The sequence below is a fragment of the Cervus elaphus genome, chromosome 20 (genome assembly GCF_910594005.1).
Source record: "Cervus elaphus chromosome 20, mCerEla1.1, whole genome shotgun sequence".
Classification (NCBI taxonomy): domain Eukaryota; kingdom Metazoa; phylum Chordata; class Mammalia; order Artiodactyla; family Cervidae; genus Cervus; species Cervus elaphus.
Genome location: NC_057834.1, coordinates 80,589,158 through 80,604,370, shown reverse-complemented (window position 1 = coordinate 80,604,370; position 15,213 = coordinate 80,589,158). Strand labels below are relative to the sequence as shown.

Sequence of the window (15,213 nt, the reverse complement as noted above, 5' to 3'; positions counted from 1 at the left end):
CACCAAATTGTCAGAGTCCTGATGACAGTACTTCAAAACAGAAGTTGATTCACCCAGGTACACAAGGTCATGATGGACAGCTCCAGTCTCCATGGGCCAACTTTCATTTTTCAACTCCTCTAATTATTTTGTGTGTGTATTAAAAGAATTAGAAACAATCATTGCCACTGATATTAAGTGTTTACCATGTGCCAGATGCTATATATATATTACCCTATGTAATTCTTGGCCTGAGAAGGCACCATGTTGTTTCCTGGGTTAACTGAGGCTCAGAGAAGTTATGCAGTTTGTGAGAAGATATAGGACTAGAAAATCAGAGTTAGTATTTGAACTCAGTTCTATTTAATTCACTAGTGGGTTCCTTCAATTAGTATCCTGGACTGGCTCCAGGGGCCAAAGATAGATTTATTTCTGCAACAGGGAAAAACTGGTAAGAAATCCCATGCTGAGCTAAACCTTTAACTAATATAACTCAGTGGTCTGCCTCTGGTGTTGACCAGCAGAAACATTAGATAGGCAAGGTTAGGACATCATGTTAAAAAAGTTGAGTAACTCCCTAAGTATCTCCTAATCTCTCACTGATATATGCTAACTCCATTAATATTTTCAGTCTACATCAATCCCTTGGATACTAGTTTCTGTATGTTTATTATTTTCTACATTTACTATATTTTGAGGTACTCTGAATTACTTTTAAGTTTCAAGGGACACCCTCATACTCTGTTATTCCTAGATTTATTGGCTGATAGAAATCAAGACCAAAAGGAAAAAAATCTCAACAGGCTGAAATGATAGAATGAAACTGAGTGAGAATAAATGACAAGTCATGAACTGAGGTTCAGTTAGTCAGCTAATTGACTGCAGAATGATGGCGAACAAAGATGGACGTCGTTACTTCATGGTCAGCCGTGGATAAGGTGACCTTAGGCTGCCTGAATAGAAACAGAGAGTCTGGGACAAAGCAGGGGACAGCTCTAGTTTAGTCTACACTGTATATATATTAAGTCATGTTCTAGCCACACAGCTTTAATAGTAACAAAGACATTTGGGTATTAAATTAAAAAAAAAAATGTGAGAAAACCACATTTCATGAAGAGATCTGATGTGTGTATTAAGGGAAAAGTGGAAGAGGGCAGGATTAAGTGTCTTGAAACATTTGAAGCCAGGGAGCAACTTCAGAGGGAAAAACTGGAACCAAATGGAAAGAAATTTCAAGGGGCCGATTTTGGTTCAGTATATGGGAGAATTTCTCTATCAAAACTTCCAAAACAGAATGTGCTGCCTCAAATGGTAATAAGCTTTCCATCCTCGGGATATGCAAAAAGAGGCTGGATGACCACTTGTGAGAGATGCTTTGGAGGAAATTCTGAAATTGGAGGTGGGCAAGGGTGATTTCATAACCTCTAGGCACCCTTCCAGTTATAAGATTCCCCATTTAATATATCTCACCCTTCATTCACCATCTGGGCAATCCCTAAAACATCCAGTAATCTCTCAAAGCTTCAATTTTCCCTTCAGTAAAAGGATTATATAAAACATGTTAAGTCACAAGTTTAATGTGAAAATGCTAGTTATATTTTACGAGGATTCATAATTATATTTTTTTAAAATAAAAAAAAATTTTCATGAATCACATAAAAATCACCGTGCTTATTTTTTTAAACCCCTGAAGCATCTTTGGAGGTCCTGGACTAGTTGATTTCTATGGTCCTTTTGGTTCTAAGATCCTACAGTTCTGTGGTTTTGCAGAGACCTTAAAGGTCACGACACACAGGGGAAAGGAAGCTCCTTGGAAAAGACCAGACCACTAAAAGGAGGTGCTTGTTTGAGTTTTTTCACATTCTCTATGTCACTTACGAAATTTTGTTGTTGCAAATGAGGGGGAAGCCCTCCAAAATGACTCCAAAATGAAAGCAAAATGTTATAACCAGGATCCATCTCTTAGCTCTGCTTCTAGCTTCTCACGCTGGGTCCCCTTGTGGCAGCAAAAATAGTGACATCCCCATGAGTTAGGCTAGTGAGGAAGAGAGACGGAGTTCTAGCAGTCCTAGCAAAAATTGGAGGCTCATTCTGGTATGGATTTCCATGCCCATTCCTGAACCAATGACTGTGGCTGCGATGGAATGGGAAGGCGGGCATCAATCCCAACCCAGCCCTACAGCTGAGGATATGGGGAAGTGGCTCTCAGAGGAAATGTGGCGAACCAGACAGAAGGACTCGGCAATGTTGCCTGGTCCAGCCTTCGGCTGCCTGACAGCAATCCATGGCTTCCACACACACAGGGCACGTTACTTCTCTAAAGGGACATCATGTGAAACTTCTTCATTACTAAAGCTAGATCCAAGTTCAATATTTCATGTCAGTGTGCAAATCTTGTCAAGTGATTCTTCTTTGTTCAGTGATCTGTGGGTAAATAAGAAGTTAAGCCACACCCTATGTATATTAGGACAGAGAAAACAGAAACATTCCAAATTGCAAAGGACATCCAGTGGCTACCAGGCCTCACACATATCACAGTCTTTTTGGGCAAAATGGGCAAAGACTCCCTATCTTGCAGTGAAGTGGTGGTCTGGGGCTGCCTCAGTTTCACTTTCTAAGAGGATCCCCTTGTTCCCTGTTTCTGTGAGAGAGTCTTTTCATAGGACAGCACAGCTTTAAATGCCATTGCTCTCTGGTATAAATGGGAGTGCATCTGTGGTGGGGGAAGGGGTTCCAAGGACAGTTTTCAGACTGGTTCCCATCTGTGTGTTTCTGGTTATGATAGTTAATTTTATGTATCAACTTGACTGGGTCATGGGGTGCCCAGATATTTGGTAAAACATTATTCTGGATGTTTCTGTAAGGATATTTTGGAATGAGATTAACATTTAAATCAGAAGAGGCAGTAAAGCAGACTACTTTCCCTAATATGGGTGGGCCTCAGCCAATCAGTTGAAGGCCTGATTAGAGCCAAGTGGCTGACCACCCCCTGGGTAAGACAGAATTCCTCTGGCCTGACCACCCTTGAACAGGGACATTCCTTCAGAGTCAAACTGAAACATTTGCTCTCTTGGGTCTTAGCTTGAGTACTTACCTTGTAGATCTTGGGACTTGCCAGACTCCATAATCACATGCGCCAGTTCCTGATAAATCTGTTTCTCTCTCTACATATATACCTATTGGTTCTGCTTCTCTGGATAACCCTGATAATACACTGGTCAATTCCATGAGTTAGTAATAAAAGTAGAGATCTAGCTGATTTATAGCTTCATTTAGAACAGATTTGGGGTAGCTGTAAATTAATGGCTTCTACCTCTATATTGGTCTCCTTTGGGGAAATACAATGGAATGACCTGGAACTACTCTCCCTTGCTGGAGGGCTGCATACCAGCTGCATCTGTTCAAGAGGCATGGCTGTCCCTTTTGACAGGTCAGGAGGGTGCAACAAGAGCATTCTAGAAGAGGTACGGGAGATCACACTTATTCTAGGTCCTAATCTTTCTTTGGGCTTCCCAGGTGGCTAAAGAATCCCCCTGCCAATGCAGACCAGGGTTCGATTCCTGGATTGGGACGATCCCCTGGAGAAGGAAATGGCAACCAACTCCAGTATTCTTCCCTGGGAAATCCTATGGACAGAGGAGCCTGGCAGGCTCTAGTCCATGGGGTTGCAAAAGAGTCAGACATGACTGAGCGAATAAACAACAGTAATAATCTTTCTTTATTGTACTTTTCCCTTCTTTTTTCTTTTGCTCAAACTAATTTAACTTTACAAGGAATCTGGCTTTTCCATTCAGCAAAGGATCCAGATGAATACACTCAGTTGACTTGGGTCACAGGCAGAAACTGTTTTTTGTAGCAAAGTCCTATTTTATTCCTTCTTGGTTTTAGAGGCATTAGCTCTTGTAAAATTTACAAAGGCTTCAACCTGCAACCACTACATTCCTACAACCTGAACTTTCCGTCCAAGTCCCTGAATGCTGCCGCCCAGAGAGTCACATGGGCTGAAAATCCCAGTATACATTAGACAATTTACCACAAAACAAGAACTGCCAATAACTGACTGTGTTAAAGACTGTTATTGTCCCAATACCCATCTAATTATCCTCCTTAGTAAGAAGAATCCACAATTTTTAGTTAGGCACATTGCCAATCAGGACTTCTTCCCATTCCCTTGAAAGCAGGTGTGGCTATACGGCCAAGTTCTGGATATGGGATATCAACAGAAGTGCTGTGTGCAACTTCCACAAACTGTCCATAAAGGGCCCGTTAAGATTATTTTTCCTTTTACAGACCAACCTAATCCTCACTAACACCCAGAAGTTCTTCTATCTTCATTCATCCAATTCTATAATCCAGGGGCTGCAACTTGCCATGCTTCATTTCCTGGTATTAAATTCTGACAGTTGACAAAAAATCTAACTTACACAAACTTGATTAAGGGAGGAAAAGAGAGGAATGTAATAGGTAATGTAACTGAGCACTCCACAGGGATGAAAGGGCTTGGCTTAATCTAGATTCAGTCAGCTTCCTCTGAGTTGTCACTAGTCTCAGGAAGGCTCCCCTTACAGTAGCAAAACAAGCTAACCTGCTTTTAACCTGCATCTTTATAGTAGGGGAGATTCTATCTGCCTGTTCTGTAGGTCTCTTGGATTGCACCAGCTTAGGTCACCTGCACAGTTCCAAACCAAACACAGGTTCATGGGAGTGGGATCTGTTGAGGCTGCTAAAAACCCATCCTAAAGCTAGGGTTGGTCTTAATTCCATCTGAACCAGATCACTGAGAACAGGAGCTGCTAGCTTCCCAAAGAAACTCAAGCTAATGAGTTTCTTCCGAGAAGGGGGATGCATGTTGAGTAGCAAACAACACATTTTACCATACTCTTTAATTTATATTTGGACCATCACTTGGCCTAAGCTTTACAGATTCATTACCACCCTTTGGAGAAATCTTAAACAGGACTAAAGGAGATTACAAAATATTTTAAAGTCCTTTTGAATAGACTAAGTTATAGGATTTCAAATTAAGTACTGTTTGACAGGTTAAGAAAGAACTTGCTGTCCTTCATACTCCTAAGGGGCACGGAAGTTTGGTAGGGGAAAGGAAGATTTGATTGCTTAGGAAAAAAAAATCAAACCAAACCTCCCAACAGGTCTTGGCACTTAAGAAAGTGAGGAAAGAACACCTGGATCATGCTTTCCCTTTGACTGTCCACACACAGGTCAGCCACAAACAGTAGCTTCCTTCTTGCAGGGTCGCAATAATTCATTACCTGGAAGACTGGATGCCTGCTCTCATTTGGCTTTCCTGGCCACCTCAAGTTTTCCATTTCCAATGCTTAGAAGTTTTGTTTGTGAGGGTCCAAATGCAGCAGGAACTATTTACAGGCTTCTAAGCTGCACTTGTTGTGCAGGCCAAGGGTGTTGGCTGAACAACCGACCAACCTTTCCAGGGAGAGATCTGAAGCAGGGGATTTGAAAAAACACCTTCCAATCTGTCAGGAACATGGAAAAAGTTGCTGTCTCTTCTACATTGGCGGGGGCGCCAAAGCACATCACAGCATCTGGTTAACCAACTGCTAAAACTTCAAAACACAGAGATCAGACTCTACTGTTTTTCTTTAGGAACACAGAGCAGCAGTCAAGCATAGGACCACAGGGTTCTAGGAAAAATAAGAAGTTACTGGGCTTCAGGGACTGTCTTTGCACCACAGATTCAGAGTGTACAGACTTAAACTAGAATCAACTGTTCAAAGAGCCAGAAGAAATCATACCAAGAGGTGATATGTGACAATCTCTTCTCAAGGTAAAAATAACTGAGAACACTTAGCAGAAAACTGGGAGAAGGAAAACTTTTCTGAGATATTAAGTGAAACTGTTATTTGATGAACACTGCATTACCTACCCAAGGGGGATGGAAATTTCCCTTTTAAGAATCAAGAGGCTTCGTTTACTCTCCTTGGTTATATAGTTTAGAGCATGAACACTTGCTTTCATGAAATTAAGAATTAAGACTCACATTTCACTATTTACAAGGCCTTTGTCTTTTCATGGATTTTCTCCAACTATCCCATTTTCACTTTTGATGTCATTCTCAAGATTTCCAACAGGTCCTGAGATTATACTTCCTCCCCTATGGCTGTCCTAGCTCCCCAAGCCTGTCCTGTCCAGAGGCAATGCCCAGCAGCTCTCAGTTGGATTAACCATGTGCCAAGCACACGTTCCTGCCGCAGCTCAACATAAGGTCAACTGGACAATCATTACCAGCTGTCTTTGTGTCCTTCTGTCCTTTCCATGTGGGCTCCCTTTACCATATAGTCCTGGGCAGCCAGGTTCCCTGAGCTGGTTCTAACAGCTCTGAGCAGTGCTCAGTTCAGCGGTGCAGAATCCATCACGGACAAAGAAAAGACTTGATACTAACATCTTGGACTCCACTGAAAGAAACTGGCACTAGCATCAACAGCTGGTTTCAAACTAACTGAAGTGATTGAAGTTTTTATGCCCAAACCAGCAAAATATGAGTAACATGGATGAAAGACTCAAGACAGGAACTGAAAACATTAGAAAAAACAGCCCACTGTCCATCAACGGCAAGAAAAACCTCCAAGAAAAGCGGTTTCATAAACTCTGAAGAAACTGTCCTACTTTTCCAAAAAATTCGGTAGGTAAAGTAGCCTATTAAAATAATTATCTATTTTTAAGTAGCAGTAAACTGTAATATCATTTCAAAATCATTATGAAACATAGTATGACTTCAGGATGACTTGATGACCCAGGCAGAGCCCATCCAGGAGTCCAATTAACCTCATGGTTAAGGACATGACCTCTGAAGCCCAACTTGCCTTGGTTTAGATCGTGGGCCACCTAGTTAATTTCTATGTAACCCATACAGTTTGGATGTTTATTTCCTTTCCTATATAAAATGGGGATGATGGTACTGTACTTTATTGACTCTAGAATCCACATTTTAACATTCTTGAAATCTCTAGGGCCTTAAAAAAGGCTGGTGGCCAGGCCATAGTCATGATGTACCTGTCATTGCTTGTGCATATGTGGAGTTGGTGGTTGTTTCTGGTGGCACAAATGGACATCAGCAATCTTTCAATATTTCATTCCACAGGCCATCATCTTAATAACAGTTGACCAAAATCCTTCTGTTAAATATCTCTGGATCAAGGAAACATCAGCATCAGAATGTGCAGAATGGGTGTCAGTGTCTGACTTTTTGTGACCCGATGGACTGAAGCCCACCAGGCTCCTCTGTCAGAATTTTCCAGGCAAGAATACTGGAATGGGTTGCCATTTCCTCCTCCAGAGGATCTTCCCAAGCCAGGGATCAAACTCATGTCTTTTGTGTCTTCTGCATTGCAGGCAGATTCTTTACCACTATGCCACCTGGGAAGCCCTCATTGCACAGACCATTGTCTTAATAACAGCTGACCAAAACCTTTCTGTTAAATACCTTCTGATTAAGAAAACACCAGCATCAGAACTTGCAGAATGGGTGTCAGTGACTTTGAAGGAAATTGCACAGACAGTGGTGGAGCAGTTCATTAAGAATTGCTGCATCATGTGGTCTGAGTCATAAAGGTCAGACTGTGAAGTTTTAGGAATGCCTTACCCAGTTAATTTCACTTGTTTAAAATATAAGCACAGAATGATATGTTTGTCTCAATATCACATTACATCAATTCTAGCTATTTTTTCCATATTTTAACATCTCAAGTCAGGATGTGTCACACAATTTGTTGAGCCTTGTATTTTTATTCTTAGTGCTATACAAAATGGTATGTCTTACAATTGACAAAGTCTGAGGTTTATTGAAATAAAACACCTAACAGAGCTTTTTGCATAGGCATTCTACATTTTCTAAAAAGCATTGTCACAGTTTAATTGGCAGCATTGTTTTCTGTTAATAAAATGGCACATCTTATCACTAATGACATTGCAGAGTCAATGAAACAGCAGTACTTACTTCACTGGATTGTGAGCAATCAGTGATTAACAGTTTTAACGTGCTTAGAATGGTGCCTATGTTCTATGCTTTTAGACATTAATATTAGCTTATCAGTCAGGGGCTTTGCTATAGATTGAGAGATATCAATCTATAACAAAACCTTAAAAATTTGTTTTCAACCTAGAGAGCTTCCCTGCTTCTCCCAACTTATCTCAATATCCAGTCTTTATTGAGGTCTTACTTTATGCCAGAAACTGCTTGATATTGTGCCATAATTATCAACCACAGATTTGGCCTTCAAGACCACTTAAACAACAGTTTTAGCAATAACTATATAGACAGGAAGAAAGATAACACCAGGTTCTGAGAGGAATTAAGAGAAGGCAAATATTGAACACCCATCATTCATCATTTAACAGTGTGACCTAAGGATAAGCTTGAACCTCTATTGCCTTGGTTTTCTCATCTGTAAAATGGATTTATTGTAAACCCCATCGATAATGCTGTCTACCATAATATGAATCAGTTCCATTTTCCACCTGAGCCCCTGTTCACAAATGCACGTGGGCTCAAATCCCAACTCTTGGTTGAGGCAAGGAACATGAAAGAGAGGGTGAAGGTGAGTGAGGAGATGGCAGGCTGTCTCTGGAAGTGGGGAGGCAGAGGGTGAGTTAATCTCAGAGAAGGGTGTTGAGATGGGCACTGACAGCCTGAGAGACTCCTGGGCTCCTGCTATTTTCTTAGATGTACAAGACAGACATAGGGCTGGCTCACAATTGTCAGAACAGTGCATGGTATTTAGTAAGCTTATTAATATACACTAGTTATTAACCTTATTATTAGTGTGATATTAAAAACACTTAACAACCAGTGTGGCATGAGCGTCTGCCTATCAGGAGACGCATGCAGTGTGAACATAACTATGGTTTCTACATGAAAGGCTCACAGCCATGACTGGTCAAGCTGAGTCTCAGAGAGTAGGGAGAATATGCTCATATGGAGATTATGAACAAGGAGAAAGGCACTTCTGGGGGGGAAATGCTTGGGATGTATATATGGTAGTGTTTTTGTTGTTTTACGAGACTGAAGTTAAAGGGTGGAGATGAAGGAAAGAAATGGCTGTAAAATTAGGTTGGGGCCCAGTCATGAAGAGTAAGTGGTATTGTATTCATTAAGAAAACAAAACTGGCAATAGCAGAATTGTGTAGCAGCTTATCAAAGGCTAAAGGGTGCATTTGGTTATGAAGTTCAAAATGAGTGCAGCCCACCACACTTCAATATGGAAAATGTCCACATTTTAGTTCATTTTAAAGAACACACGCACACATACTTTAGATAGCTTTCAGCTGACCAAAGTTAAAAGAAAATATTTTGTAATGAAGTACAGATCCTCAGAGGTTTAAGGGTCTATTTATACTAAAATAGTCTTCATTTTTTTGACGCATTATCCTCCAGTACAACTCTAATTTCAAAATCAGTATTTCTCATGTGTTGACAAAACTGGCAATTTCCAAATCCATCCTGGAAACAGACTGGTGCTCCGTGCATCTATCTGATCAAACCAGCAGCAACATAATGTCAAACACAAATGGGAAGCATTAAAAAAAAAAGCCTATAATGGCAACTCAGCAGCAATGGCACAAGTAGGAACTAAAATCTCTAGTTAAAGCCAATGAAGGCCTGCAGATTAATTCTGAATTTTACTCCTTATGTGATTTCAAATCAGAAACCCCCTGCTACTCAAATTCCAATAACTGTGCAATGGACATCTGTTTGTTTCTTTTGTCTTCTCAGGAACCACCTTTCCTCTAGTGTTCCCTACACCCTTCCTTTTTCTGGTAATTTCCCCTTCCTTTGGGGGAACTCCTCATCAGCTCAGGGATAGAATGTCATCTAATCTGGTTAAAATGAAAACCCTTACCCCCAGTTTTACATAATTTGCTGCCAAGCTTTGTATGATGATGTAAGCTGAAACTGTCGAAAGCGTTCATCTACTATCCTCACCTCACTGCCTCCCACTCCAAAGTGGGCATCCCCAAAGAGAAAGTTTGCCTGGCAAAGAAAACCAATTCACGGGAAAAAAAAGAAAAACAGGGTCAAGTGTGGGAGATGGAAAGACAGATGGCTTCTTTGTTGTTTGGACCCAGTCATGCCTGGACTTCCCAGCACAGGAGTCAATAAACTGCCTTTCATGCTGACACTAGTTTGAGTTTTTGACACTTGCAGTTGAAGGATGATTGGTTAATAAAAGTATTCAATACCTACCTGAAAATAAACCTAACACATTTTAATACAGTAATTTATGACTAAATAAAAGCAGCTTAGGTTATCTTTACTTAAAATTTAATGCCTGATATGAAATCAGGTACAACACACTGCATATGCCAAACAAATTAAACAAAACATATAAAGTAAATTGTTGGCATTTAATGTTTTATGTTTAGCATTTCACTACACATAGTGAAATCTGAACCCTATCACTTGCTACAGTGAAACAAATTGGCTCAACTACACTTAGGAATATTATAGTAACTCTCTTTAATTCCTATTTATAATATGAACAGGTGCAAGTTTTGTTTACTGTAAATTTATGTCTATTAATCCCATATGTAATAATTAGCAATTATGAAAGGCCTACCTTCCCTTTGAAATCATTGTTTAAAAAATAAAGGCCAGGTGGAGCCTTTCTCCTTTAAAAATATGGTTTGTGAATGAAATGCAGGATGTTGAACTTAACATGGGTCAGGGAGTTTGTTTATTCATCAGAATTTGTCAGGAATCCAAAATGGTGAAGGCCTCTAAAAAAGAAATTGAGTTTTAATGCTACAAACTTAAAGGGCTCTCAGTGAATTATTCCAAGTTTACCCCATCCAAGCAGTTGACATAGTTATTCACTAAAACACGTTTACTGTAAATTCTGTGGGAATAAATGTGCATATTAATCAAATGATATAGTTATATTAAGGGAACTCTGCTATATTCTTTCCTAAGGAATAGTCCATAATTTAAAGTCTAACAGAATTCTAGACAATAGATACGGTAAAGATGCGTTAGATCATGTGGGGTTTTTCTGTTGTTTTTTTTTTTTTCCCCCTCCCAGGGAGGGAAAGTACAGGATAAATCCTTTGGTTTTTGTCCAGTTTTTCAACTTAAATTCTAGACGGGATGGAACTCAACACTTTTCTTGGAAATGAGACTACATCATAACAGATTTCACTGTCAGGAAATTCCTCTCCACCCTGATACTCAGATCACATGTTCTTTTTGTGTACTTTATCCCACTTTTCCCAATAACAATTCTGTGACACGTTTGATTCAATTCATTCTCTTTCTTGCCTGTCTCAAGAAGTTAAATCTCACTGTTAAGATTGTGAAATCCCATTTAATTGTCAATCCAGTAATTATTGTGAAAAACATAATTCTACACAAAGTTTTTACTATATATGAGGAGAAGATCCCTGAAGCTGCTTTAGGAAGTATATGTATTTTTCAAATGCTTAACCCTTACTGTCTATGAATCACATTTCTACCACTACTCTATATCAAAGGTCTTTGGGCCATTACTGTCTTTAGATGCTCTTCTCCAATTTCTACCCCAAATTACATATATTTGTATTCTACAAGTTTCTTCTGTGCTTATAATGTTCTCATTATCTTTTAATATTTCTAATCTTTCCAAGTCTCTTTTAATGAATACCTCTGGTTTCTTTTTGGTCTAAAACTTATCCTAACTGTAAACTAAAAATGAATTTCACTGATATTCAATTTTATCATTTGTTTTCTTAACCATTAAGTACACAGATGCAATACAGATGTAATAATCTTTTATAGTCATATTGCAATTTCATAACTATAAATTCCAATAAAACTAGGAAACTTTAATTTTAATAAGTGAGATCATAATGTATACAGAGCTGCCATAAGGTATACATTAAATCATGTATATACATAAGTACACATACACATTCCAAAAGCACTTTGAAGAGTTCCAAGTGTTTCTTCTTTAGCTATTGCTAGATGTTTCCAAACACAGAATAAAACTGCTCATCACAACACCCCGTGTGGTAATGTCAAGAGGAGAGCTGGAATGGGGTGAAAGGCACAGAATTCACAGTAAGACACAGCTCACTGTGTGAACAAGGAAAGCCAGATTTGTGAGCACTGATGGTTTAAACAACAACGTGGAGCCACTGATTTTCTGAACTGACTGTAAGAAATAGCAGTTGCTAGTACTTATACAACCTTTTACATAGGACATCAATACCAGATGCCACCCAAGTATAAAAGATCCATTCAGTTGTCTCAAGAGGTGAAGTTACATACAAATCCCAAGGACAAGAATGGGCATCTGAGAGACCAGTCCTCCTGTGGCTAGATGGTGTGCCACATGGTCGTTCCTTAGTCAGGTTCTGCTAGAGAGAAGGCCAACTTTTGGCTAACGCAGGATCCTTGGATCAAACTAACCAAGTTTTCAGCCTACAGAATAAAGCATATTAAAGTCTGAGCCTTACAAGTCAATTCAGGAAGCTAGAAAATACATTAAAACATTTTTTTTCCAAGATGGTTTAATCACTTTTCAGAGAAACAAAACTTTCCAACGAGCAAGTGAAAGTACCCCCAAATCTTCCAGCAGGGTCCTCTGCCACTACCTGGGCACGGCCACATTCTTCCTCCAAGAGAAGTGCTCAATTTTCATCACCAGTTTTCTTAGTAGATCCACTATTCACTGAAAAAATAAGTAAACATACAGCCAAGTGTGTATACTGTTTCTGTTTAGCCTGTTCTGTTTTTCCCTCTTCTCTCCTCCCTTCTGATTCATACCAACAGCTCTGCTCATGGGGACAGACAAACCATGTCATGTCCCAGGCAGCTGAGATATACAATTCTGGCCACAATAAATACAGAAATGATGTCTGAAAGTGGCAATTATATTTTGTGAGGTAACATCCTTCCTGACTCTGCGGAAGACTCAGGAATGGTCACTTCACAGTGTGGGTAGGATCTGATACTTGCACCACTGAACAGACCACTATTATCACTCAGGCTGGCCAAGTGTGGCTGGAATAAATTTTTCCAGGATTTTTTTTAAACTTAAAATTGAGGGTCAGTATATAGTGAATGAATGTGGGCTGACAGAAGACTAGCTAATCGCCATCTCCTTCTTTTCATAGGAAAGGAGACTGAGAGCAGAAATGGAGCTCCTTTAAAGGAGCTGTCTTGACTACAGCAAAACTATGCTTTACTCACTAATGGAGAGTTCTACGAGGATAGACACTGGGCCTTTCTCTCCTATATTTATTTCCCCAGTGTAGCATGTATACTGAATGAATATAACTGTAAGCTACTCCAACTTATAGATTTTTTTTTTCAATTTGCAAAATGGGAACCAGAATAACTGCCCTATTTATTTTATTGTACAGGGAAGCTAAAAGGAAATAGCACATAAACACTTTGAAAACTCTTAAGGTTAATATACAGATTATTTGCTTGAGGCTTATAGCCCTTTATCTCCATTGTGCAGGTAAGGAAAATAAAGCTCAGAGGCAGAGTGAATGCCAAGGACCCAGCTAATAAGAGGTGATGCTAGAACCATAAATTTGGATCTTGCTTTATATTCCAATTGCCAAGTTCCTTGGTTTGCCAATGGTACCTAGATGTAACACTGTACCAGCAACCAAACTGGTGTCCATCGGGCCATTTTTACAAGGAAGGCACTGAAATAGGTTCTTCCCAAGATATGGTCCTGATCTTTATAGAAATTCATAAAGATCCAAGCAGAGTCCTTCATAGCAGAGTCCTTCAGGTCTCACTCCATGATAATACAAGTTAGTTGTTTTCTCCTCTGGCAGGATTGAAACCATCATAGACCTCATTGCACTGTAAGGTTGCCATGTGTGTTCTTGTGCCTGAACTCCATCCCCAACCCACTCCCCCCTACCCCCCTCCCACAGAAACAGAAAGGAAGAGAGAGGGGGTAAGCAGGAGTGAGGCAGGAGAAAGGAAGAAAGGATTTACTGGCCCAAGAAGAGACTGATGTGGGAACTCCCTAACAGTCTGGTGATTAAGACTCAGTGCTTTCAGTGCTGAGGGCCCAGGTTCAATCCACGGTGGGGGAACTAAAGTCCCACAAGCCTCATGTCACGGTCTAAATAAATAAATAAAGGATTGATATATAAGTAACTTCTATGTTAGTGTTTTCACTAATTCAAGTAATCATTTTTGGGTTGTGTGCATGCATGCTAAGTCACTTCAGTTGTGTCTGACTCTTTTAGACCCTATGGACCATAGCCAGCTAGGCACCTCTGTCCAAGGGATTCTCCAGGCTAGAATACTGGAGTGGGCTGCCACGGCCTCCTCCAAGGGGATCTTCCCAACCTAGGGATGAAACCTGCACCTCTTAAGTCTCCAGTACTGGCAGGCAGGTTCTTTACCACTAGCGCCACCTGGGAAACCTAAAAAGGCAGAAGTATTCTGTGATTCTGAGTTATATTAGAGAAAAATATTTTGCTAATTTTTAAGTTAATGGGCTTTGTGCTGTTTGGTATTGCAGTTTGGGATGCTTTTGCTTTTGCTGCTTACTGAAGTTGCCCAGTTTTCTTCTTTTAATGGAGCTCCATTCTTTTTTTTTCCTTAGTTTGAAATGTAGCATGCCTTTACTGTGTTATTTAAATCTACCAGCTAAGTTTGGCAAACAGGACCTATGAGACAAGAAACACCACTCTGAGCACTTCCCACTGCAATGATACAAGGTGTGGGGGCAGCACTCTACGCCTCCAATCCAGTGGGGCTACATTAACTGCTTAACCTTTTCCATTTCATAAAAAGCCAAAAGCAAACAAAACTTGTCTATTGCCCATAGACGGAGGCAGACTTTAAAAAAAATAAACTATGGCCATCTATACTCATAACAAACATTTTAACAATTATCAAATGTGAAAACAGCTGAATCCCAGGCCAGAAATACACATCCCCCAAACTAGAAGAGACACCTTTGCTATGAACTCGAGATCAAAATCCAACTTTTTTTGCCTCTGGAGAGAGAAAAAATCTCAAGGCTTTCCAAAGAAAATGCCCCATTCTTATATAACACCCTTTTTCTGCCCTCCCCTGCACTAAGGGACCACCCTGTAGAATATCCAGTGCTGTGAGAATGTACAAAGAAAAAGCCACCTTGAAGTGCTTACACAAAGAAATGCAGCTACAGGAAGACCTGGCATTGTTTTTAGAGCGCATGTATTCATGATGTGACACTGATGTGGTCAGGTCCTCTTCAGTTCTCT

The 15,213-nt window shown here is 40.0% G+C and overlaps 1 protein-coding gene across 3 annotated transcripts in view; it reads right to left on the bottom strand.

The window, feature by feature from the left end:
* ZNHIT6 (zinc finger HIT-type containing 6) overlaps positions 1 to 15,213 on the bottom strand; it is a 98,252-nt gene that overhangs the window by 24,551 nt on the left and 58,488 nt on the right. Inside the window, exon 10 of one of the 3 annotated variants that reach the window (XM_043878071.1) lies at positions 7,722 to 12,659. The exons of the other annotated variants lie outside the window; for them this stretch is intronic. Within the exon in view, the coding sequence (XP_043734006.1) occupies positions 12,619 to 12,659 (41 nt within the window). The 3' untranslated portion in view covers positions 7,722 to 12,618. Of the gene's footprint in view, positions 1 to 7,721; positions 12,660 to 15,213 lie in introns of those variants that run through there. 3 annotated transcript variants of the gene reach the window in all.